The 27,303-nt window shown below is 45.5% G+C and overlaps 1 protein-coding gene across 2 annotated transcripts in view; it reads left to right on the forward strand.

Moving 5' to 3' along the window:
* Nucleotides 1-27,303, forward strand: part of LOC140406182 (poly [ADP-ribose] polymerase tankyrase-1) — a 200,893-nt gene that overhangs the window by 148,896 nt on the left and 24,694 nt on the right. For both annotated transcript variants that reach the window (XM_072494321.1, XM_072494322.1), the window contains 11 exons: nt 5,802-5,973; nt 6,980-7,059; nt 8,360-8,505; nt 10,509-10,674; nt 12,357-12,576; nt 14,464-14,573; nt 15,399-15,587; nt 15,761-15,998; nt 22,587-22,669; nt 23,806-23,926; nt 25,065-25,162. In XM_072494321.1, coding sequence (XP_072350422.1) covers nt 5,802-5,973; nt 6,980-7,059; nt 8,360-8,505; nt 10,509-10,674; nt 12,357-12,576; nt 14,464-14,573; nt 15,399-15,587; nt 15,761-15,998; nt 22,587-22,669; nt 23,806-23,926; nt 25,065-25,162 — 1,623 coding nt within the window. The remainder of the gene's footprint in view (nt 1-5,801; nt 5,974-6,979; nt 7,060-8,359; nt 8,506-10,508; nt 10,675-12,356; nt 12,577-14,463; nt 14,574-15,398; nt 15,588-15,760; nt 15,999-22,586; nt 22,670-23,805; nt 23,927-25,064; nt 25,163-27,303) is intronic.

Consider the following 27,303-nt stretch of genomic DNA (forward strand, 5'->3'; position numbering starts at 1 on the left):
TGATAGAAATGGCAGTCTTGATGATGGAATGAATTTATGGACAGCTGCTAATTCTAGGGTCCAATATGACACCAAGGTTGCAGGTTATGGTTCAGCTTAACTGACCAAGGAGAGGGATGAAGACAGTGGCTGTGGAATGGAATTTGTTTGGTGGGGATGAAAACAATGGCTTTGGACTTCCCAGTTTTCAGTTGAAGGACATTTGAACTTGTGTAGTACTGGATGTGGGTCAAGTTTTGTTACAAATCAACCAGTTAAGGGTTGAGGAAGGTGGTGGTGAGGTAGAACCGGATGCTGTCAGTGTGCATGTTGACTTGACATTATGGTTTCTGATGATTTTACAGAAGACCAGTATGAAGATGGCATAGACGCACATTAGAAGGTGCAAAAAATAATATCCAAGAATTATACCACAACTGAGAGCTTCTAACTATTAGAACAATCTAAAGAACATACTGTGACACCTTTTCTCTAGAAAATAAGAAACTCCAGGACGATCTAATAGAGATCTTCAAAATGATGAACTATTTTTAATATTTTTGTTAGAGTCTCATACAAATGCTTAAAGAAGGGGATAACCACAATACAGGAACGGAAACGTCTGGCTTAGATACAAACAGCAATATGTCGTCCCCGTAAAGTGTGATCTAATGCTTCTTCCCTCCACGATGTAGCCCAGAAATTAAAGGATCCTGTCTAATTGTTAGCCGTCAGAGGCTCAAATAGCTATTTGCAACAATAACAGGGATAAGGGGCACCCCTGTCTAGTCCCTTGCTGGAGACTAAAATTCTCAGATCTACAACAGTTCGTAAGCACTGCTGCCAGAGGACCTTGATAAAGTACATGTATCCACTTAATGTGCTTCTCTCCCAATCCAAATTTCTGCAGCAAACAAATAATTCCATTCATCCCGGTCAACAACTTTCTCTGTGTCTAGGGAAATCACTAACCCATCTAACCCCTGTTTTGAAAGACCTGAATAACATTCAATAATCTGACATTGTTACAAGGATTTCGGCCTTTAATAAACTCAATCTGATCACCCTGGATAATCAGCGGGAGAATTCCCTCCAAGCACTGTGCCAACACTTTAAACAACAGTTTCAAATCTACATGCAGAAGCAAGATTGGCCAATAGGATGCCCTCTCTTCTGGATTCTTGCCTGCCTTCAAATTCAAAGGATTATTCGCTCCTTGGAGCATCTGATGTAGTAGACCTGTTTCAAATGAGTAACTATACAATCAGCAGATCCATTAGCAAGTCTTTAAATTTCTTGTATTATTCACATCCAAAACAATCAAGCCCTGTGGCCATATCAGGTTGAAAGTCCCTCATGGCCAAAACCACTTTCTTTTCAGAGATAAGAGCATTCAGGCCCAGCCTTTGGTCTTCAGAGATTGTTGGGAGCTTAAGGGAAAGGAAGAAGCATCCAAAAGTGTCAGTGCATCCCCAGACTGGCCTGTTTTGTATAACTTGGCATTTGGGCAGCACAATGATTAGCACTGCTTCTCACAGCGCCAGGGAACCGGGTTCAATTCCGGCTTCGGGTGACTGTCTGTAGAGTTTACACTTTCTTCCCATGTCGGCATGGGTTTCCTCCGGGTGCTCTGGATGTGTAGGTTAGGTGGATTGGCCATGCTAAATTGCCCTTCGTGTCCAAAAAGGGTAGGTGGGGTACTGTGTTACGGGGATAGGGTGGAGGCGTGGGCTTAAGTAGGGTGCTCTTTCCAAGGGCTGGTGCAGACTCGAAGGGCCGAATGACCTCGCACTGTAAATTCTATGATTCTATAAAAACCCTTTGTTGACATCATCTGCATTAATTATTCTATTAACTATGGGATCTAGCACTGAAGGGTTAGCCCTGGAGTCAGCACTCTTCCTAGTCGAAAAGGCCAGATATCTACTTGGTTTGTTCCAAACTTAAATTTTGTTTCACAAACTCATAACCCCTCTCAGCCCGCTGAATCAGCAAGGAGTCCAACGTTGTACAAACTGCGTTAATCTCCCTCAACAATTACAGCGATTAGAATTCCTACCATACTCCCTCTCTGCCTTGGTCAGTTTTACTTCCAAGCGATGCTGCCGCACCAGCATTTTTTGCCTTTTATTAGCCGCATATGAAATCACTCGCCCCCAGGAATAAGCCTTGCATGTTTCCCACAGGATGGAGGGGCTTACATCAGAGGGAATTTACTGAATAAACAAATTCCTCCTTAAAGTACATGGTAAAGGATTTGTCCCTGACAAAGACACGTCAAATTACCATGACGTAGATCGAGGGGGGAAAGACCATCAATTAAAAGCTCTAGAAAAACAGGAACATGGTCAGCGATCACAATACTGCCTATAGAGCAGGAGGCCGCGAGGTGCAGGATCGCACACGACATGAAGAAATAGCAGAGAAAAAAGTGAATTATTTATACCCAATACCCAACTTCCTCACAAACTGAAGCTAGAGCTGTTGGGTGGGAGGATTTTTGATCACTCGGAGTTTGTCGACCAAGGGGTTAAGGTGACAATTGACGTCCCCATCAAACAAAGGAGTTAGCCAACGCCCATTCAGTAAAGTCTATGAAGACTTTAGTAACAAATTCAGGGAAATGATTTGGTACACGTTCATTATTGAAACAGATTCTCCATCTAAAAGTCCATTAACAATCATATATATTTACCCCCCCCCCCCCCTTCACACAGTTCTCGACTTTAAAAGGAGCATTTTTATTGACTAATATTGCTATGCCCTGGCTATTGGGCGAGAATGAGGCAAAAACACCTGCCCCACCGAGTCCTGCTTCAACTTTTAAGTGCTCCTTGTCTTGTAAATGCAGCAAGGCTATGCCACCTGTATTTCTTTCAAGGAAAGACAGGATCTGAATGTTTTTAATTCATAATGGAACAGCTGTCAGTTCCATTGACAGAACACATTTCCATTTCAAAGCAGGGTGTTTGCAAATATGTGTTGGAGGAGAAATTACACCATTTTCTCAGTCCAATTAAATCAGAAAACAAGAACATAACAGCAAATGACACTGTTTTGCATTTTTCAAACATAATGGTACTTTCTCCATTGGAAAAGTACTGGAATACATGTGACAAAATGCTGAATCATGGTCAATGTAAGCGTCAATTTGCCTGTGCAGAATAGATCTCTACGATGGATCACTGCATTAAAAACACATCTACTTTAAAATACAGTGTCTAATTGTTACATAGAATCATAGAATCCCTACAGTGCAGAAGGAGGCCATTCGGCCCACCGAGTCTGCACTGGCCCTAGCTCTGATAGTCAGCCTACGTAGGCCCAATCCCTCGCTCCTGTCCCCGTAACCCCACCTAACCTTTGGGCAATAACCTTTCGCCATTTGTGCACCCAAACGCCGCTGACCCACAAAATAATTCAATCCGGGATGTTTCTATTTGTGGGCAAGGGCCATCAAAATTAAGATAGGTACTGGTAAACCCAATGGGAAATTTAGGAGAATATGTGGACCTTGCAATCACATTGGATAGTTGAGAGAAATGCCAGGTAAGCACATGAGAGGGGAAAGAAAATGGGTCACGGCTTGTTATTTCAAGTAGAAGAATGATGATGGCTGATTGAATGGGGGAGTGAGACAGCACCAGAAGAGATCACCTAACAAGGCATGGAAGAGAAATTGGATAGTGACTGGTTTAGTTGAAGATGGATCTGATGGATAGGATAAGCTTGGAGAGGACATGGTGGAGGTGGCAATCGAGAAACTACGAGAAGATGCAAATTTGTAGCCGGGCGGGGCGAATCATTTGGGAAAATATGGCTTGAGGCTAAGGGAAGGGGTGGGAGCTGAAAGGAAAGCCAAATAGATGGCCTCAAACTTATTCCGTGAGCACCTCGCATTTTCTGTTGATGATAAGGTGAAATTGGCAGTGGTGAAGGGTTTAAGAAGATTGTATTGGAGAATAGATGCTGCGGATTACTTTTGCATTCAGAAACAGTGAGTAGTTTTGCCAGAAGACAGCAGGACTGATTAGTTAATGCTTCATGTCGTCTAGGTAGATTTAATGATGAATAGCTAAATCACTGTTGGCTGTATTCGTTCAAGTAAGCACCCCAGGAGAGTGGAAATGAGAACCAGTGGAAATCAGAGAAAAAGAGCAATGGTTTTCATGGGGGCAAGGCCCACAAAGGTGCAGGCGAGGTTGTGAATTAGCAGTTCAGTAGCTGCAATAATGTCATGGTGAATGAAGGGCTAATGGCTAGACAGTGCTGTTGTAAATTACTTAGGTAGAGTCTTTCCAGAGACGAGCACAGAAGGAAGGGGAATATGAATTGAGAGCAGTGCAATTAAGTGATCAGAGAAAGCCTTATCTGGTTTTGACAATGGGAGTAGAGAGGCCATGTGGGATGGCAAGGTTGAGGGCGTGACCATGAAAATGGGTTGGAAAGTTTATATGAAGGGAGAATACTTGGCATGGTATTTGGCCGGACAATTAAGAATGAGCATTTTAGGTGAAAGGAGTGCATAAAGGTAAGATGTTCAAAGAAGGGGATGATAATGTTGGGGGCACATTATTTGATGATATGAGCCGTTTCACCATCACAGTAGTCTGAGCAGGATGGGTGATTGAAGATGCAGCCAGCTTGGGGAGTCTTCATTTTGATGGAAGGTGTAATCGCCTGTCAGCCAGGTTTCCAAGACCACAATGTCGATGCAGTCTTATGAAAAAAATTATTGATTTTGAATGCATATCCTGTCACTTGTAAAACTCGTAAGTAAATTAAAACTCTTCAGTGTGAAGAAATCACTTTTATACCCCCTTAGCTAAATGTATCTTCGCCCTTCTGCATTGTTGCTAAAGCAGTAACAGATGTTGGGGTATAAATGACAGCCACTTGATGTTTGCTCAGATACTAAATATTTTAAACACCCAGTAATGGCTTATTCAAATAATGGCATGACAGCCAATCCTGCTTTTGCCCACCCATGCTCGTGTACTTGTAGTACTGAATTAGGAGCATGAGCTGATTTCTTCAAAAACTGTTTTGCTGACTTAACCTAGAGCAATAATTAAAGCAGCATATTATGTTCTTTTTTTCTTGCCCTCATCCTTTTCTACTGCTTCGCTTTCAGCCTTACCCTTTTCCACTGCTCCGCTCAGCTCGTGACCTTGCCCTTTCAGCAAGGGCATCTGATCTGTGACTTTAGTAACTGATATGACTCAATATCGTATATGGCACATTTACCTACTAAGCATTTGGGAAGATTTGTCCAGCTATTCACTATGTTTTCTGAGCCCTTTTGTTGTTGATGGTGTCTCCTTCTGGGGTATGACTGTACCAAGAAGCGGTGGTCACCTGATACCTCCCCCAAATAACCTTTCTTCACATGTTAGCTGGGCAGTGAATGTTGGCAGAGAATTGGATTGAATGGAATATCATAGTTGAGCCAGTCCAACCTCCACCTCAAAATAAAGAATCCCAACTGCTATTTTATTTTGCATATCCCTTCCTAACCCAGAGACACGGACTTCAATTCTAGTATCCCAACTCCGGACTGGGAGTGAAAGCAATGTGATGTGCCATGTGTCTACTGTTGTACATATTTTATAGAAACTTCGATAAGTGACAAATCAGACAGTTTTGTGCACTTTGATACTGTAATGATTTTGGTGCTGTTCAGTTTTGTTTTATTGTAAAATAATAAACACCTGTATTATTCAACAAGAAGAGGGTTCCTGTGTTGTGGTGAAACTTCTGATATGTTATTAAAGGTGGAAACATGAAATCTTCTGCCATGACCAATGTCCTCTTTTCCATAGATCAATGCTTTGGATACTCTTGGGCAAGCAGCTTTACACAGAGCAGCACATGGTGGTCACCTACAGACATGTCGTCTCTTGTTGAGTTACGGCAGCGACCCTTCCATTCTGTCCCTTCAAGGGTTTACAGCTGCACAAATGGGGAATGAGTCTGTCCAGCAGATACTCAATGGTAAGTTGAATACAGTATGCAGATCACATTAGGTTATACTTCTGTGGTTTTAAGCATTGTTCTACTGAATGGGAAAAGGTTTTACTCGCTCAAAGTAATTTTGCATGCAGATAGGAAGAGTTGTTGACCGAATGCAAGTTCTTCACAGCTTGTAAATTGTAATGTTGCATCAAAAAACACTTGGTCACTTGATTGAATTTTACTTTAGTCTATTGTGTATAATGGATCACAGGTATACCTCAGGAACTTTACTGAATTTGATAGCGCTAATTAGGAGCAGGCGTATAACACAGGAGCCTGACTGAATTTTGTACCTCTGCTCCAGATGATGATCTTATGCCTTTCAGCAATCCAAGTAGCTGTGGGGAAGAATAAACCACTTTAATATTAAAAATAAGATCATTTAACAAGGTAGATTTCTTTCTGGTTCTGAAACTGTCTCTTCAGTCTTCAATGACAGCCAGTGTGTGCAATTACAGATGATGTTGGGATAATTTTAAAAAAATAGTCTGAAAAATCTAAATCAGGTAAGTAGCAGAATATAATGTTCAAAGCAGGAGTGGTCAAATTGATAATTCAATCACTTTGAAACTGAACTAAAATGTTGCTGGATGTAATGGGAGTTCATTGTTGAAGGATATGAAGTTCTGTACAAAATAAAATCGCCTTGCTCTGTTCGGAGGAAAGCAAGGAAACATTCAAAACAGTATTCTTCTCTGAACCAACAGCACAATACAGAATTGAGATTTGTCATATATTTCAGTTTGTTGGAACTTGCTTTGGCCACAATTTGCCATCACAAATAACAGTAATTGCATTTTGACATATCCTGAAGTTATGACGAGACCCACTGGATAAATATTTTTGTAAAATATGTTGTAAAATAACTTTCCCAATTAAGAAGAAGCAAAATAACAAGGGAAATCGAGCAAGCTGCTCACAGTAATGTCTTATTTTGGCACTGACGGTGATCACGGATCCTAACCCTTTCTTTGTTTTCATTTAGAGAATGTCCCCTTACACAATTCAGATGTTGATTATCGACTTTTGGAGGCTGCAAAGGCTGGAGACTTGGAAACTGTGAAGGTGTTTAATTTTAATGTAATTTTTAGTAGAAAAGGATTCATGAAGTTTCTGTGTTTTTCTTCAGTTTTCCCAAGTTATAAGATCACTTTTTTAAAGGGAAGTATTTTCAATCTCCTCTAGCTAGTGTCAAATGGTTTCTCTCTGCTCCTGGTCTGAGGTATATTTGCTGGGTTTGATTCCAATGATAACAGCATGAATGGAGGTACGGGATTACTAGCAATATTCCTCATTAATAAGATTGTTGTTGCTTCGTAACCTTAAGTGGAAATATAGGGCCTGAACATCCTTGGAATGGTGGATTGTCACTCTGTGCCCAATTTCATAATTTAAACTTTTCCCCAGCCTGTGTTGCTCGACATTCCAGTGCAGAGCGCCCCCGGGGCCTTGCGTCTTAAGTGCACCTGAGTCAGAGAAAGAGACCACTTCCTCCAATTCTGACCACTTCTGCATCCCCAATTCCCTTCACATCACTATTGCTTGCAGGCCTTCAGCTGTCTATGTCCGAAGCTCCAGAATTCCCACCCTACACCTCTCTACCTCTTTTCACTTAATACTGCTTACAACCAATCTGACCAAGTCTTTGATCCTCTGTCATAATATCTCCTTATCTGGCAGTTTTTGTGCATTTCCCTCTGAAATGTTAAAGATGCTACATAAATGCAGGTTGTCATTAGTAATTTGACATCAATAGTACATAATTTTAAATTGCTTCCATGAGTATCTACTGATGTCAAGGCTCTAGGCAGTGAATTTTGACCAAAGTGGTTTACAGTTGTCAGTAATTAAAATCAAATATTGCAAACATGTGTAAATAGTAAGTTTATCTACAAATATCACAACTTTTGGGGGCCAAATGCCTTGTGGATGAAGGTGTTACTTAAGTTAATTTGGGCAAGGAAAGAATGAAATTTAAAGCCAGCAGCTTGAGGACTTAAAGTTCTGTTTTGGTTGCAGCAAAACTCGGGTAACTTGCTCAGTCAACTCACAAAGCTTTCTCTTCTCATTACCATTCAAGAATTAAATATTAATGTAAACGGCATGTTCTTCCCCATAGAAAATCTTCTTTATTTATTGTTCAGATTTATGGATAGAGTAGATCGAACAATAAATAAAAATATGGTGTTCCAATTTTTTGGATTGCTGGCTTGTAATCTTTGGAATTTACTTACACTAAACCAGACTAAATGAAAGTAAAGCTACTCATTATGTGAATCTAGTTTTACTTTAATGAGCTTGTTGCAAAAAAACAAAGCAAAAATCCAATAATGTTTGCTGATGAGGCTATAATTTTATTTTAAAGCAATTGTGTACAACCCAGAATGTGAACTGCAGAGACCTGGAAGGACGGCACTCCACCCCACTACATTTTGCAGCAGGTTACAATCGAGTGGCTGTTGTTGAGTACCTGCTTCATCATGGAGCTGATGTGCATGCCAAAGACAAGGGGTATGTCTGTGTACACTTTGGGATGCGGCCTGTTTCTCCTTACAAAAACATTTTTTTTAAGAGGAAGGAGAAAAGCAGATTTGATATGTATTAAGTGTTGTTGCTAAATAGAAAGCTATAAAAGGGAGCCTTACTCCTTACACTGCTTGCCCTGCCCTAGCACCCCAGCCCCTGGTCTGTCTTATCACTGCAGTTAAACTACCTATTAAGTAAGCCTAATGTGGATCAAGTCTACAATAATTATCCAGGGGCTGGTTTAGCACACTGGGCTAAATAGCTGGCTTTTAAAGCAAGCCAAGGCAGGCCAGCAGCACGATTCAATTACTGTACCAGCCTCCCCGAATAGGCGCCGGAATGTGGCGACTGGGGGCTTTTCACAGTAACTTCATTTGAAGCCTAATTGTGACAATAAGCGATTTTCATTTTTTCATTGAATTCTATCAAGAATTGGTATTTATGTATTTAAAATTAAACTGCTTTCTTAGCACTTTGAAGAAATTCAATGTTTGTTGTCGCCATTTCCGATTTTGTCCAAGGAAAATCGCTACATGGAAGCTGACCACATGAAAGTACGGGGGGGGGGGGGTGCAAAATTGATGTTAGGCTCAATTTAATGTTCCATATTTTAAATTAATTTGAATAAACAGCTGGGAATAATCATTTTATTTGGTTGGATATAAGCATTGCTGAAATAAGAGCAAAGGACTAGACATAGATTTTAAGCCGCACATTTGTCAACGGCATAATTTAATGAATTGACATACATATTGAGCCTCACAGCATCAAGCCATTTGCATGTACTTGGGACAGAATTAGTGAAGTAAGTTAAAAGAGAATCCTGAAGCCAGCCTTCCCCAAAGCCCCAACAAGTTTACAGGTGAGTAGCTGAGGTGAGCCATACAGGTCAGTCAGACCTGAAATTCCTTTCCCTCCCTGATGACTGAATTATTTCAGCCAAGATATTGACATTTGTGATGCACTTGACCTTTACACCCATGAATTGGCAAGGGGAAATTGAACAGGGTTCCTTGTTGTTACTGTTTCCCTCCTTTAAATACGCCTGTGTTGAATTCAGATGAGGACACGTTCTGGTCCGCCTATGATTACCCCCCCCCCCCCCATCATCACAATGCCTGAAATACTCTCATGGTGCTAACAACGCCAGCAGGCAATCATGCTTTTGGAGATGAAGAGGAGTAAATTGGCAATAACATTTCCTATTTTGTTATCGGAGGTCGCCTAGGGCTATAAGCAAGTTTTGAAAGTACGATTAATTCTGAGTGCAACTGTCAATTATTGAGTTCAGAAAAGCCTGTACCGGTCATGATGCCATCCTTCCCCAGCCTTCCCCAAAACCCTCAGCGCTTCCTAGTGCCGTATCCCTCTATACACATCCTATCCATGTTCTGCCATTCGATAAGATCATGGCTGGTCTGATTGTGGTCTCAACTCCATTGTGGAAGAGAATTCCACAGACTAACATAGAGGAAAAGAAGTTCCCTCATCTCTTATTTTTAAACGGTGTTCCCTCGTTCTAGTCTCCCCACAAGAGAAAACATCTACCCTATTATATCTCCTCGGGATCTTATGTTTCAATAAGATCACCTCTCATTCTCCTGCACTCTAGTGAGTACATGGTAAGCCTGTTCAACCTTTCTTCATCAAATAAGCCCTTCATCCTAGGAATGAATCAAGTGAACCTTCCCTGTATTGTTTCAAATGTAGTTGGATCTTTTTTCAAATAAGGAGACCAAAACAGTACAAACTAAATAGTTCAGGTCCCAACACTGATCCCTGTGCCACTCCATTAGTTATAGTTTGCCAACACAAGAAAGACCAATTTATCCCTACTCCCTACTTCCTGTTAGCCCTTTATCCATGTTGATATGTTACCCCCTACAACATGTGCTCTTATTTTATGTAACCTTTGATGTGGCACCTTATCAAATACCTTAATTTGTGCGAATGCAGTAATGATTAAATTTAAACTCTTCATCTTCCAGGGGTTTAGTGCCCTTGCACAATGCTTGCTCGTATGGACATTATGAAGTAGCAGAGCTGCTGGTGAGACATGGTGCCTCAGTAAATGTGGCTGACCTATGGAAGTTCACACCTCTGCATGAAGCAGCAGCCAAAGGCAAATATGAGATTTGTAAACTGCTGTTAAAGGTATGTGGATTTCAATCTGAAAGACTTTTATATAGGCGTGGTAATTTTTATTTGACCTCTTCATAAGATGCATTTAAGGGGATCTGATAGAATTTAGCACACTTTCCATTCCCTCTCAACATTCCTATCATTTGTCTGTTTATCCATGTCTAGAATTTTATACAGACCTGTAACACCAAAAATCAAAGTTTTGACTTGCAGGTTAAAAATAATAAAGGGAACTTTTATCGAGATATTACTATAGATCATACGCACTCAATACAAAGAACGGATTTCAGATTAGTGGTCTGTATTTGAAATTTAAGGTCAACTTAAATTAATATTCTCTGCATCAGACTTTGGAGTTTAGGGTCTTGTTTACTGCAACAATTACTCTTAGAGGGCTGAATGCAAAGGAGTAAAAGTTATGTTACAGCTGTACAAAGCAATGGTTAGAACTTCTGCATTTGGTTCTGGGCATTAAAACTCGGGAAGAATATATTGACCTTGGAGGCAGTGTATTAAATATTCATAAGAATGATACTGGGGCTAGAAGAACTAAATTATAAGAACAGGTCGCATGGAGGAGTCTTGTAGTCACTTGAATGTAGAAGATTAAGATGAGCCACGGAGTTAAAAGGGTAGATAAAGAGAAGCTATTTCCTCTAGTTGGCAAGTGTGGAACAAAGGGCATAACCTCACAATCTTTTATCCTTTCATCTTGGCATTGCTGGCCAGGCTAGCATTTATTGCACGTCCTAATTGCCCTTTAGAAGGTGGTCGTTAGCTGCTTTCTTGAACTGCTGCGGTTCGCCTGGTGAAGATACTCCATAGTGCTCTGATCTAGCAACATTGAAGAAATGACAATATGGTTCCAAGTCAAGGTTGTGTGCGACTTGGAGGAAAACTTGCAGGCTGTGGTGTTCGCATGCATCTGCTGCTCTTCTATGTGATCGAGGTTGTGGATTTAGAAGGTGCTGTTAAAAGAGCCTTGGTGAGTTGCTGCAATGCATCTTGTATATAGTACACACTGCTGCCACTGTGCGTCACTGTGTAGGAAGTGAATGTTTATGTGGTGGATGGGATGCAAACCAAGCAGGCTGCTTTGTCCTGGATAGTGTCAAGCTTCTTGTGTGTTTTGGAGCTGCATTCATCCATGAAAGTGGACAGTATTCCATCACACTCCTGATTTATAACTTGTAGATGGTGGACAGGCTTTGGGGAGTCCAGGAGGTGAGGTACTCGCTTCAGAAATTTCAGCCTCTGACCTGCTTTTGTAACCACAGTATTTATATGGCTAGTCCAGTCCAGTTTCTGTTCAATGGTAAGCCCCAGGATTTTGATAGCGGGGAATTCAGCTATAGTAATGCCATTAAATGTCATGGGGAGATGATTAGATTCTCTCATGTTGGAGATGGTCATTGCCTGGCACTGTGTGGTGTGAATGAGTTAGGCCGCCTGGGTTGATGTTTGGAAGTAGTTCTACACATAAAGGGTAGTGAAAATCAGGAAAACTCTCCTTCAAAAAGCTATTATAGTTCGGTTGACTCAAAGTTAATTTACAAATAACCCCTAATCTAATTGAATGTTCAAAGGCTGAAGGGTTGAATGGTCTGCTGCTGTTGCTAAGTGTTAACAATGGGTCTGTATATAAAAGGAAGCTCATCTAAATATGTTATTAAGATCACTTTAATTTTTCTCAGCATGGAGCTGATCCGACGAAGAAGAACAGAGATGGGAACACACCTCTGGATCTTGTGAAAGAAGGGGACACAGATATTCAGGACTTACTAAGAGGAGATGCTGCTCTGCTTGATGCTGCCAAGAAAGGCTGCCTCGCGAGGGTACAGAAGTTGTGTACCCCAGAGAACATAAATTGCAGAGATACTCAAGGAAGAAACTCAACACCACTTCATCTTGCGGGTAAGACCTTGCCTAAATGTTCCATTGCTGATCCATTCTTTTTGCTAACCTTTTGTTTAATTGTTAAGAGTATCCAATTCTTTTTTTTTCCATTAAGGAGCAATTCAATGTGGCCAATTCACTTATCCTGCCTTTTGGGTTGTGGGGGTGAGAGCCACGCAGTCATGGGGAGAATATAGGGCAGCACTGTGGCGCAGTGGGTTAACACTGCGGTCTCACAGCGCCGAAGTCCCAGGTTCGATCCCGGCTCTGGGTCACTGTCTGTGTGGAGTTTGCACATTCTCCCTGTGTTTGTGTGGGTTTCGCCCCCACAACCCAAAAATATGCAAGCTCGGTGGATTGGTCACGCTAAATTGCCCCTTAATTGGAAAAAATGAATTGGGTACTCTAAAAAATTTTTAAAAAGACATAGGGAGAATGTTCAAACTCCCCCACGGACGGTGACCCGGGGCCGGGATTGAACCCGGGTCCTCGGCTGCATGAAGCAGCAGTGCTAACCACTGAGCTACCGTGCCGCCCTTGTTTAATTAATTTGATCTAAATTCATCCATTTCTCATTCAAAGTGGCATTAATCCAGTTCAGCATTCTTATTTTGATTGTTCCCACATTCTGTTTTCATAGTAAAACTTATTCTTCACGTTTTCCAATTGTTCGCCAACATTCACATCAGTTATTTCTCCCATTTAACGTACTAAATCAATCGCGGTGCTGTTCGAAGTTTGATCAATCATGCACTACTGTGCAAGGATGGTTATTCAGAACCAGATGGGTGCCATGGAACTTTTTTTACGCAGCAATTTGATTTGGAATGCACTGTCTGAAATGGTGGTGAAAGGGTACATTCAAAAGAAAACTGGATAAATGTATGAAGGGGTAAACACAAGTCTACGGGTAAAGAGCAGGCGAGAGGGATTAATTAGATAGCTCTACCAAAGATCCAGAACCGGTATGGTGCTCTGACTGGCCTCTTTTCAGCATGGTATAATTCTACATAGCATCCAATTTTTGGCCACTTGTATGTCATATTGTTGAATTGTAATCGGACGCAGGGAAAGGAAAAGGGAAAACGCAGCAGTACCAGGTTATAGAGGTTCAGAACATGACATTAAAGATAACACTGCAGGGGAAGGAAGAAATCTTCAAGGACCTTGTTGCGTGAAGATTGATGGCCATGTTTCCCTACAATAGTAACCACTCTTCAAGGTTTATAAAGCCCTTGGGGTGCCTTGCTGTGAAAGGCAGTATATGAATGAAAATCCTTTTCTTTCTAGAATAAAATATTTAACAACAAATGGTTTAAGGAAAATAAAATCATTCTTTTTCAGTGGATTTGAGGTGGTGATTTCATAAAGTGATGTTGAAACAGCCATGGTGGTAATCATGTACTAAAATCTGATTCAGCTGCTCTGACTAACTCTCATTTTCACAGCCCCTAAACAACCTGTAAGAATAGACATTTAATGAATTTGCCTCTTCAGTGTATGTTTTTTTATCAGAGTTACAAAGCCAGAGCTCAAGAGTGTGGACGGGCAAACCCCTAATCCAGCTCCCTTGCTGCTCCAAAAACCAATTCAAATTGAATCCAATTCATGGTCCCCACAAGAGAGACATACCAGATCCTTACACTTGACCTCACGCTCATCTTAGCCAAAAGGCCAAGAAGTGATCTCTTCAGAGTATGTTGATACTTATGCATTCATATGTCATCCACCTTGACCACAGATGCGCCCCTGATCAGGAAATTGAGGTTTGATTGTCAGGGAATGATCAGGAAGTTCCTGAAATAGCTAATTCTGCAAAACTTAACACACGTACTAAAGATCTGAAAAATAGCTGGAAAATGTGTATACTGTAGCATTTTTAATTAATCTGTTTGTATTTGACAGCTGGCTATAATAATCTTGAAGTTGCTGATTATCTTCTGGAGCATGGTGCAGATGTCAATGCACAAGACAAAGGGGGTCTTATTCCCCTCCATAATGCAGCATCCTACGGGGTAAGAAAACACTGCATTATCACTAATTTTCATAAAACTCAAAAAGAGGTTGGATGGTTTTTTCGAGCAGCTACCATCTATTCATATAGAAGGCACACGTGTCATCAGAACTGATGCTCAGTCTCGCTGGCGTTTGGGGCTGGATTGCAGTCTGGAGTTGATGAGGAAATTCTTCTGTTTTTTTCCTTAAATTAGCCTAAGAATTTCTCTTTGCCTATCTGGGAAATTGACGACAGAGAGGGATGAGAGGGGAGGATTGATAGGGCTAATATTGTGCAGGTGTTACATCTCACGAGGATGAAGCAAGCTTGATGGACAAGCTGCTGTTTGTCCTTTTTAACACATTTGTCTAATTTAGATGTTAGTAACCGTTTAAGTCAAGGAAATGAAGTGGAAATGTAATTGTGAAGTCCACAGACCAGTAAATAGATTGAAAAATCAGAAACAGATAAAGGATGGCAAACTATTTTGGTTTTTGATTTAAACCTATCTGATTTATTTTTAAAGAAAAGAATGACCAAAGTTATGAAGTTAAATGTTCCCATTGTTTGTAATCTCAAAGGGATAAAGCCTAAATTGATATTCCTGATTTTCAATGTAGAATGTTGCAACACAGAAGGAGACCATTCAGTCTATTGAGTCGCCAGTGTGTGATCTCAGAATTTGTATCACAGTTACAGCATTTGGCTGATTGCAGCTTTGCTGTCGCCATTGCTTCAACTTGAACAATTTAGTCCCATCCCTTTTCCAATATTCTTTTTCAGATGTGATATTATAATATAGGTAAAGTTATATTTTTAAGGCCCTATTTTGCTTTCATTTCAGCATGTGGATATAGCAGCGCTTTTAATCAAATATAACACCTGTGTCAATGCAACTGATAAATGGGCCTTCACTCCATTGCATGAAGCGGCACAGAAAGGAAGGACACAACTTTGTGCTCTGCTACTGGCTCATGGGGCGGACCCTACCATGAAGAACCAGGAAGGCCAGACTCCTTTAGATTTGGCTACAGTATGTTCTAATTTCAAAACTGTCACAAGTATTTGATGATTTTCATTTTGTTAGCGTGTTTGTTATTGATGACAGGAGCTGTATAAATGGATAGTTAATATTTTTGAACTTTTAATGTGTTAAAATATCTGATGCTCTGCACTTATAAAATGTCCTTATTTTTCTTTCTCCAGGCTGATGACATCAGGGCCTTGCTCATTGATGCTATGCCACCAGAAGCCCTCCCGAGTTGTTATAAACCTCAGGCAACTGTTGTTAGTGCAGCAGTGATCTCTCCAGCCTCAACTCCGTCTTGTTTGTCTGCTGCTAGCAGTATCGATAACCTGACTGGACCACTTGCAGAGCTAGCTGTTAGTGGTGCCTCGGGTGCAGCTGATGGAGCTACTGGCACTGAGAGAAAAGAAGGGGAAGGTAGGCTGACTGAAACAAATGTTCTGTTATGCCAATTTTGGGGAAAGTCTCTCACATTTGTGCTTTCAGGAAGGATCGCGACAGTCTCAGATTTATGCAAGATGCTTTATTTGAAAAGATCACCAGAATACTGTATACCCTTGGATAAAACGACCTAGCAACTGTGAATTTCTCTTCTAAACACGAAAAGGAGAATTGTTTTGTGCCTTGCCATACCTGAAATGTCTGTCAAGCTGTGCTTTTGCTGAATACAGTTAATTTAGTTAACCTGACCAGAGTTATCAAGTAAAGGACCACCATTCCAATCAATTACTTACTTGAAAGCCATGAGCTTGTCACCATGATTTTGATTAACCATGATGGATTTGACTGAGGAGTTGTATTCGCTGCCTGGCATTGTACACCAAGTCATCTACAAAGGCATTAAAAAAAAAATTTGTTCCCAGAATTTTAGCAATGTTGGCATGGCCATGTTTATCCTTAGTTGCCCTCGAAAGATGGTGGGCGACCATGAACCCACTGGTGTTTCCACGGTGTTTCATTAGGGAATTCTAGTATCTGGTGACATTGAAGGAACATGGATATATGTCCAAGTCAGGATGCTGTGTGGCTTGGAGGGGAACTTGAAAGTGATGTTCCCATGACATTCCTGCCCTGGTTCTCAGTGAGGAGCTGAATTGTTGCAGCGCATTTTGTAGGTGCTGCAACCTCAGCACATTGGTGGTGATGGAGACGATCGCTGTTAAGATTGCTGACTGTTCTTGCTCTTCCCTGGATGTTGTTGATCTTTCAACTATTGGAGATTCACACATCCAGGCAAGTGGTCAGTATACATCACTTTTTTTTTTCCCTAAAATATGTTTATTCAAATTTTTTTACAGAATTTTTAACAACCCCGCCCCCCCCTCAGCAACAAAAGAAAGAAACACGAACACAACAATCAAAAATTATACAAAACTTATACATTGGGTTTCCCCCATATACAGTAACCCTCCACATGACATTCAAAAGTACCCATAGGGAAGCCCCCCCCCCCCACCCACCCGAATTCCCCTCCCGAACGAGACCCCCCCCCCCCCCCCCCCTCCCTCCCACCCACCCTTGGGTTGCTGCTGCTGCTGGCCTCCTCCTAACGCTCCGCGAGATAGTCTAGGAACGGTTGCCACTGCCTGAGGAACCCCTGCACTGACCCTTGTAAGGCAAACTTTATCCTCTCCAGCTTGATGAACTCTGCCATGTCATTGATCCAGGCTTCCACACTAGGGGGCTTCGCGTCTTTCCATAATAGCAAGATCCTCCGCCAGGCTACCAGGACGCAGAGGCCAGAATACCGGCCTCTTTCGCCTCCTGCAATCCCGGCTCGTCCGTTACCCCGAATAATGCCAACCCCCAACTCGGCTTGACCTGGACTTGCACCACCTTGGACATAGTCCTCGCGAAACCCCTCCAAAACCCATCCAGAGGGGACGACCAGAACATATGGACGTGATTCGCCGGGCTTCCCGAGCACCTCCCACATCTGTCCTCCACCCCAAAGAACCTACTCAACCTCGCCCCTGGCATATGCGCTCTGTGAATAACCTTGAACTGTATTAGGCTGAGCCTGGCGCAAGAGGAGGAAGAATTAAACCTACTCAGGGCATCAGCCCACAGACCCTCATCTATCTCCTTCCCCAGCTCCTCCTCCCACTTACCCTTTAACTCCTCCACCGAGGCCTCTTCCTCTTCTTTCAGTTCCTGGTAAATCGCCGAAACCTTGCCTTCTCCAACCCTTACATCTGAAATCACCCTGTCCTGGATCCCCTGTGCCGGGAGCAGCGGGAATTCCCTCACCTGCCGCCTCACAAACGCCCTCACTTGCATGTACCTGAAAGCATTTCCCGGGGGTAACCCAAACTTCTCCTCCAGCGCCCCATGACTCGCAAACGTTCCATCTATAAACGGGTCCCCCATTCTACTAATCCCTGCCCGATGCCAGCTCCAAAACCCCCCATCCATCCTTCCCGGGGCAAACCGATGGTTCTCCCGAATCGGGGACCAATCCGAGGCTCCCACCTCGCCCCGTGTCGTCTCCACTGCCCCCAGATCTTCAACGTCGCCGCCACCACCGGACTCGTGGTGTACCTTGTCGCAAGAGCGGCAGCGGTGCCGTCGCCAGCGCCCTCAGGCTCGTGCCCACACAGGACGCCATCTCTAACTTCTTCCACGCCGCCCCCTCTCCCTCCATTACCCACTTACGGATCATCGCCACATTGGCAGCCCAATAATAGCCGCACAAATTCAGCAGCGCCAGCCCCCCCCCCTGTCCCTACTACGCTCCAGAAACATCCTCTTTACACTCGGGGTCTTATTTGCCCACACAAAACCCATGATGCTCCTACCTACGCGTTTGAAAAAGGCCTTGGGAATCATAATGGGAAGGCACTGGAACGCAAAGAGAAACCTCGGGAGGACCGTCATTTTAACCAACTGCACTCTGCCCGCTAGCAAGAGTGGCAGCACATCCCATCTTTTGAAATCCTCCTCCATCTGCTCCACCAACCGTGTCAGATTGAGCTTGTGCAGGGCCCCCCAACTCCCAGCCACTTGAATCCCTAAGTACAGAAAGCTCCTTTCCGCCCTCTTCAACGGTAGCTCGTCTATCCCCTTTCCCTGGTCCCCTGAATGCACCACAAAGAGCTCACTTTTCCCTACATTGAGCTTATACCCCGAAATGTCCCCAAACTCCCTTAGGATCCGCATGACCTCCACCATCCCCTCCACTGGATCTGCCACATACAGCAACAGGTCGTCCGCATACAGCGACACCCGATGTTCCTCTCCCCCTCGGACCAATCCCCTCCATTTCATGGACTCCCTTAGTGCCATAGCCAGAGGCTCAATTGCCAATGCAAACAAGGGGGACAGGGGGCACCCCTGCCTCGTCCCTCGGTACAGCCGGAAGTACTCCGACCTCCGCCGATTCGTAGCCACACTCGCCACCGGGGCTCTATATAGCAGCCTGACCCAGCTGATGAACCCCTCCCCAAACCCAAGCCTCCGCAGCACTTCCCAGAGATACTCCCACTCCACCCGGTCGAAGGCCTTCTCCGCGTCCATGGCTGCCACTACCTCCGCTTCTCCCTCCACCGAGGGCATCATGATGACATTGAGGAGCCTCTGCACATTAGTGCTTAGCTGCCTGCCCTTTACAAATCCCGTCTGGTCCTCATGAATCATCCCCGGGACACAGTCCTCAATTCTCGTAGCCAGCACTTTTGCCAGCAACTTAGCATCCACATTGAGGAGCGAGATCGGTCTATACGACCCACATTGCAATGGATCCTTGTCTCGCTTCAGGATCAGAGAGATCAGCGCCCTGGACATTGTCGGGGCCAAGGTCCCCCCCTCCCTTGCCTTATTGAAAGTCCTCACTAGCAACGGGCCTAGTAGGTCCACGTATTTCCTGTAAAACTCGACCGGGAACCCATCTGGCCCTTGGGCCTTCCCCGCCTGCATGCTCCCCAGTCCTTTAATCAGCTCCTCCAGCCCAATTGGCGTCCCTAAACCAGCCACCTCCTGCTCCTCAACCCTCGGGAACCTCAGCTGATTCAAAAAACGTCTCATCCCCTCTCCACCCGCTGGGGGCTCAGACCTGTACAGATCCCCATAAAAGTCCCTAAACACCTCGTTTATTCTCACCGCACTCCGCACCGTATTCCCCCCTCTATCCTTAACTCCACCTATCTCCCTCGCTGCCTCCCTCTTACGAAGCTGGTGTGCCAGCATCCGACTCGCCTTCTCCCCATACTCGTACGTCGCCCCCTGTGCTTTCCTCCACTGTGCCTCTGCTTTCCCTGTGGTCAACAGGTCAAACTCCGTCTGGAGGTTCCGCCGCTCCCTAAGTAGTCCCTCCTCGGGGGGCCTCTGCATACCTCCTGTCCACCCTTAAAATCTCCCCCACCAACCTCTCCCTCTCCCTGCCCTCTCTCTTCTCCCTGTGGGCCCTGATGGAGATGAACTCTCCCCTGACCACCGCCTCCCAGGCTACCCCTACCTGCACCTCCCCGTTGTCGTTGGCCTCCAAATATCTTTCAATGCACCCCCACACCCGCCCGCACACCACCTCATCCGCCAATAATCCCAAATCAAGATGCCACAGCGGGCGCTGGTCCCTCTCCTCCCCCAACTCCAGCTCCACCCAATGCGGGGCGTGGTCTGAGATGGCTATGGCCGAATACTCCGTTCCCTCCACTTTCGGGATTAGCGCCCTACTCAAAATTTAAAAATCTATCCGGGATTAGGCTCTATGGACGTGGGAAAAGAAGGAAAATTCCCTGGCCAGCGGCCTGACAAACCTCCATGGATCCACTCCCCCCATCTGTTCCATAAACCCCCTAAGCACCTTGGCCGCAGCCGGCCTCTTACCCGTCCTGGACCTAGAGTGCCCGCGCCTCCCGCACCCTCCAGTCCCCCAGGCGGCGGACCCCCGCCCCGGCCACCTCTCCTACTTCCAGCTCCCCTTTGGCCAATGCAGCAGCAACCCTATTTCCCCCCCTCACCCCGCTAGATCCACATCTAGCCATTTTGCTCCCCCCATAACACTCCCATAAGTCAGCTGACTCCTGCTGACCCCAGGCTCTCCCCCCATTCCATCGACCCCCCCCCCCCCCCCCCCCCCCCCCCCCCCCCCCCCGGGCAGTCAGTGTGCGCTCCTCTCCAGCACCGCCCATCCCCCGTCCTTCCCTAGCGCAGGAAAAAGCCCGCGCTGTCCTGAGCCGGCCCCGCCCCCTCTGGCGCAGCTCCTTTTGTGGCCTTACCCCAATTCCCCATCCCTGGGCCTCCACTCCCCCTCTTCCCTCGTGGGGGTCTGCCCCTCCAACACCGACGCCCACACTCTCCCACAATCTCCCCATCAAATCCATTCACCCATCCCCATCCAGCACTCAAACCAAAGGAACATTCCCTAAACGTAATAAACACCATATACACAGTAAACATCCCCCCACAACAAACCCTCAATTTGAGTCCAACTTTTCAGTCTGTATAAAGCTCCATGCCTCATCAGGCGTTTCAAAATAGTGGTGCCGATCCTGGAACGTGACCCACAATCGCGCTGGCTGCAGCATACCGAACTTCACCCCCTTCCGGTGGAGCACCGCCTTAGCCCGATTGAAGCCAGCTCTCCTCTTAGCCACCTCTGCACTCCAGTCCTGGTAAATTCGGATCTCCGTGTTCTCCCACCTGCTGCTCCGCTCTTTTTTGGCCCATCTCAGGACACACTCTCTGTCCATAAAGCGGTGAAACCTCACCACCACAGCCCTTGGCGGCTTGTTGGCCTTGGGTCTCCTTGCTAGGACCCGATGAGCCCCATCTAGCTCCAGGGGCCTCGGGAAGGCTCCCGCACCCATCAGCGAATTGAGCATCGTGCTCACATATACCCCGGCATCGGGCCCCTCCACTCCTTCAGGGAGACCCAGAATCCGAAGATTCTTCCTCCTCGACCTATTCTCCAGGTCCTCAAATCTTTCCGCCCACCTCTTTTGCAGCGCCTCATGCGCCTGCGCCTCCACCTTCACCGCCAGGCCCAAGTTCTCGTCCTCGTTCTCCGAGGCTTTTTGCCGCACCTCCCGGATCGCCGCCCCTTGGGCCTTCTGGGTCTCCACTAGCTTCTCAATCGCCGCCTTCATTGGCGCCAGCATTTCTGTCTTCAGCTCCTCAAAGCAGCGTTTAAGAAACCCCTGCTGCTCCTACGACTACTGCGCCCTTGCTGCTTGGTCTCCACCCGCCGCCATCTTGCTTTTCCTCCCTCGCACTTTTCGCTGCTCCAAGATCACTTTTTTCACCGCTCCACTCCTGGTCCAATCCATATAATGTCAGGGGGACCTTGCTCTCACCTGCCACACTCGAAGTGGTTGAACAATTGCCGTTGGTGCCCCTCGAGAGAGCCCAAAAGTCCGTTCCCGGCGGGAGCTGCCGAACGTGCGACCTACCTAGGCATAGCCGCAACCGGAACACTCTTATGCACTTGTCGATGCTGGAGAGACATTGAGAGGTCAGGTGGTGAGCAATATTCTCTCAACTGCACAGCCCTTCAGAAACCCAAAGGTTCCCACGCAGGCCACATAAAAGTCATGCCCTTTAAATTACCGTGCATGCACACCTGTGCAAAATAATTTAAAGGGCCTGTCCACTTAAACAAATCAGCCGAACACAGCAGAAATTAAGGATAGTTTGGAGATGTGCACATTGTATCTTGCCCCTCTCCTGCTTTTGTAACCATTCTCTTTCAATTGTAACAAATGCTGAATGTCTGAAATTCAGTTGTTGCCAAAGCAATGAAATTTCATGTTCGGGTAACTAATTCAGGCTTACATCGTTATAACCGTTCATTAATATGAAACTCTAGCTATCTATTAAGGGGTTCGCAGAAGATTCCTGGCACAATTGGGAAGTGGAGCAGGGAGTTCTGGTGCCATGGCCAATGTTTTGTTGCTGTGTGCAGACATTAAATGTTGCAATAATGCAGATTATTTTTTCCTTTATACATTTAATGTTTATGCATTTAATTTGATATTGAAAAATATGAACGGTTGTATTTTCTTTCAGTTACTGTACTTGACATGAACATAAACCAGTTCCTCAAAAGTCTAGGCTTGGAACACATACGGGATATTTTTGAAAGGGAACAGGTAAGTGAAAATCAAAACATAATTACTCAGCAGGTCAGGCAGTATTTGTGGCGTGAGAAACAGATAATATTTCAGGTCAATGATCTTTCTGCAGAACAGGAAAAGGTTAGAGGTGGAACAGATTTGAAGCAAGTACAGAAGCAGGAAATGTATAGAGCAGGCTGTAGAACATAAGGGGTGAGGTCTGATAGGCAGGAAGGCAGGAGAGATTAAATGACAAAAGGGATGGTGGTGCATGGTGGAATGAGATGGTAATGGGATAAGTAAAGAAACAAAAGATGGATCTAGGAGAGGTTTAATCAGAATAGCAGTCACCTCACCAACAGCAAGAAATGGGGGCAGAGGCTACTAGCCTGAAATTGTCGGGCGGCACAGTGGTTAGCTCTGCTGCCTCACAGTGCTGAGGACCCGGGTTCGATCCCGGCCCTGGGTCACTGTCTGTGTGGAATTTGCACATTCTCCCATGTTCGCGTGAGTCTCACCCCCACAATTCAAAAAAATGTGCAGGGTAGGTGGATTGGCCGTGCTAAATTACCCCTTAATGGGGAAAAAGATAATTGGGCGCGCTTAAAAAACCATCTGAAATTGTTGAACTCCATGTTGTGTTCAGAAGACTATGAAATGCCTAATTGAAAGATGAAGTGCTGTTCCTCGACCTTACATTGAGCTTCATTAGGACGCCCAAGGACAGAGAGATTAGATTAGGAGTGGGATGACAAATTCAAGAGAGAGACAAATAGAAGCTTGGGCCCATGTGGACTGAACACATTGTTCTGTAAAGCAATCACTCATCTGCCTTGATCCCCCCATGTAAAGGGGACGATATGGTGAGCAGCATACTTAACCAAATGAAGTGCAAATAAATCACTGTTTCACCCGGAAGTAGTGTGTGGGGCCCTGAAAAGTGGGAAAGGAGGAGGTAAAAATGCAGGCGTTGCATCTCCTGGACTTGCACAGGATGGTCCTGCGGAAAGTGAATGAGTTTTTGGAGATAGGTGAGGAGTAAACAACGATATCACAGAACCAGTGGTGTCTTGGAAGGTGAAAATTAATGCTTTTTTAGCTTGGGAATGACATTTAAAATTTGAATAGCTGTTTCCTCAGCTCCAGGTTTGATGATATGCTGAAATTTTCAGATCACTTTGGATGTGCTGGCAGACATGGGACATGAGGAGCTCAAAGAAATTGGAATTAATGCCTACGGGCACCGTCATAAATTAATCAAAGGTGTCGAACGGCTGCTTGGGGGACAGCAAGGTAAACTAAATTAGGAAAATGCTGGCTTATTCTAAGTTGGAAACGATAATATTTTGAGTAGCTGCTGAACAGAATTTTAAAACTACATGCCTAACCTTTGACTCGGGAAACTGATGTGTGTAGGTCTGAAACCCTTCACCTCACTAATTGTCGAATGCCTTGTTGAATAAGAATTATTTCAATCAAAATTTATACTGATGAGTACAGCCTATTCCTATCATTTTGTTTCAGTTGTCTCTTAGGAAGAGTTGGTTACATTTTAGTATTAAGTGTGTAACGTAAAATCAGCAAGTCTCAAATGTTACTAGCCAGTGGAATGTTGCATTGGTAGTCAAGTGTATTAGTGAGATCAGACCCAAGTACTGTGTGCAGTTTTGGTCACCTTAAGAAAATATATACTTGCATTGGAAGCAGTTCAGAGAAGGTTGACTCAGCTGATTCCTGGGCTTATGGGCTTGTCCTATGAGGAATAGTTGAACAGGTTATGCTTATACTCTTTGGAGTTCAGAAGAATGTACGGTGATCTTATTGAAACGTTTAAGATTCTGAGGGGACTTGACAGAGTAGATGCTGAATGCATGTTTGCCCTCAAGGGGGAATCTGGAACAAGAGCACACAGTTTTAAGATGGGAAATTTCTTCTCTGAGGGTCATTGGTGTTTGGAATTCTCTTCCCCAACAAACACTGGAGGATGGGTCATTGAATCTGTTCATTCTGAGTTATATTGATTTTTCATTGACAAGGAAGTTGAGGGTTACAGGGAACAGGTAGGAAGTGGAATTAAGACCATAATCAGAGCAGCCATGAACTTATTGAATGGCAGAGCAAGCTCAAGGAACCAAATAGCGTACTGCTGCTCCTATTTCTTTTGTTCTTATGCTGTTACTAAATGATTTTCTTCCCTTTTAATCATTAAATCTGCTCCCTATACCAGAAGTTCATTTGACTTTCAGGACACCTCTTACAGAGGAGCTTGTCCAGTCCTGATTGGTTCTGGGCTATGCCATGTTTTACTTTTCCCAATGTCTTGACATGTCTGTTCACTATTGTGAAACCACCTGTGCCTAATGGCTGTTTTTGTGCACCGTAAGATTGCTGGTTGAATTTAATCAGCTAATATTGATTGCCATCTTCCCAGGTGCAAATCCTTATCTGACTTTCCATTGTGCTAGCCAAGGAACCATTCTTATTGATCTCGCACCAGATGACAAAGAGTACCAGTCTGTGGAAGAGGAGGTACTGTTAACTTTATAACCAATGGGTTTTCTTCAAAGTTCAATAATTTATGCTCTAGATTTCCCTCTATAAACTTCTCTCTATCTCCCTCAACTCCTTTAAGGCCCTGATTAAAATCAATCCCTATGACCAAATTTTTAGTCAACCCATCTAATATTTCCTTTGACTGAGTGCCCATCTTTTCATTATGTTTGAGTGCTATTGGTTTTTTCATATATCAAGGTATTATATAGTTGTACCTTGATTTATTATAGTTCTGTAGTTCACTGCATATATCCCTTTAAACCATGATTGAATGCGGCTAATTCAAGTTCATACCCAGTGTGCAGTACTCTTGTGTTATGATCTCCTCACCAAGTGCATCTGCAATGATCAAATAACTTTGCGAATAGTTAAGAGTGCCATGCACATTTTTTAATTTTAACACATCTGTGTCAAGTGTTGGAAAATTACATCAAAGCTTGAGCACGCAACGTCAACTTTCAAAGTTCTCGTGTTTATATGGGCAGCATGGTAGCATAGTGGGTAGCACTGTTGATTCACAGCTCCAGGGTCCCAGGTTCGATTCCTGGCTTGGGTCACTGTCTGTGTGGAGTCTGCATGTTCTCCCTGTGTCTGCGTGGGTTTCCTCCTGTTTTGATTTATCAGTTCCAACTGAAGTTCTTTCTTCATTTAAGAGCAGAAATGAACGCAACCATAATTTTTTGCAGGGTATTTGGTAAACATAATAATCCAGCTTAAAATAGCTATTATTCTTGGTTGTTCGCGTGTTCACTAATCCAAAAGAAGGTGTGCATATATTGCGGCTACATTTTTGCCTTCTTGTTCCAAATGTAATTGTGCTTACTAAATATATATTTGCTATCTAAACCTAGCATGCAAGTTTGCATTGCCGTTGCGCTATCTTGCCCCCTTCCCTCCTGCCCTCTTCTCCCCTCGCCTACACTCCACCCCTCCTCTATGATTCCCACCCCTCCACAACCCTTATCCCTCTCTCACCGGTTTTTAGCCCTTCGGCGTCTCTCCTCCCCCCGGCTGTCTTTATCTCCCTCGCTCCCGGTCTCTCTCTCCACGCCGCCTCTCTCTCTCTCCCCCCCGCCGTCTCTCACTCTCCCCCGCCGTCTCTCCCTCTCCCCCGCCGTCTCTCCCTCTCCCCCGCCGTCTCTCCCTCTCCCCCGCCGTCTCTCCCTCTCCCCCGCCGTCTCTCCCTCTCCCCCGCCGTCTCTCCCTCTCCCCCGCCGTCTCTCCCTCTCCCCCGCCGTCTCTCCCTCTCCCCCGCCGTCTCTCCCTCTCCCCCGCCGTCTCTCCCTTTCCCCCGCCGTCTCTCCCTCTCCCCCGCCGTCTCTCCCTCTCCCCCGCCGTCTCTCCCTCTCCCCCGCCGTCTCTCCCTCTCCCCCGCCGTCTCTCCCTCTCTCCCGCCGTCTCTCCCTCTCCCCCGCCGTCTCTCCCTCTCCCCCGCCGTCTCTCCCTCTCCCCCGCCGTCTCTCCCTCTCCCCCGCCGTCTCTCCCTCTCCCCCGCCGTCTCTCCCTCTCCCCCGCCGTCTCTCCCTCTCCCCCGCCGTCTCTCCCTCTCCCCCGCCGTCTCTCCCTCTCCCCCGCCGTCTCTCCCTCTCCCCGCCGTCTCTCCCTCTCCCCCGCCGTCTCTCCCTCTCCCCCGCCGTCTCTCCCTCTCCCCCGCCGTCTCTCCCTCTCCCCCGCCGTCTCTCCCTCTCCCCCGCCGTCTCTCCCTCTCCCCCGCCGTCTCTCCCTCTCCCCCGCCGTCTCTCCCTCTCCCCCGCCGTCTCTCCCTCTCCCCCGCCGTCTCTCCCTCTCCCCCGCCGTCTCTCCCCCTCCCCCGCCGTCTCTCCCCCTCCCCCGCCGTCTCTCCCCCTCCCCCGCCGTCTCTCCCCCTCCCCGCCGTCTCTCCCCTCCCCCGCCGTCTCTCCCCCTCCCCCGCCGTCTCTCCCCCTCCCCCGCCGTCTCTCCCCCTCCCCGCCGTCTCTCCCCCTCCCCCGCCGTCTCTCCCCCTCCCCCGCCGTCTCTCCCTCTCCCCGCCGTCTCTCCCTCTCCCCGCCGTCTCTCCCTCTCCCCCGCCGTCTTTCCCTCTCCCCCGCCGTCTCTCCCTCTCCCCCGCCGTCTCACCCTCTCCCCGCCGTCTCGCC

Source organism: Scyliorhinus torazame, unplaced genomic scaffold, assembly GCF_047496885.1.
Source record: "Scyliorhinus torazame isolate Kashiwa2021f unplaced genomic scaffold, sScyTor2.1 scaffold_339, whole genome shotgun sequence".
Lineage (NCBI taxonomy): Eukaryota > Metazoa > Chordata > Chondrichthyes > Carcharhiniformes > Scyliorhinidae > Scyliorhinus > Scyliorhinus torazame.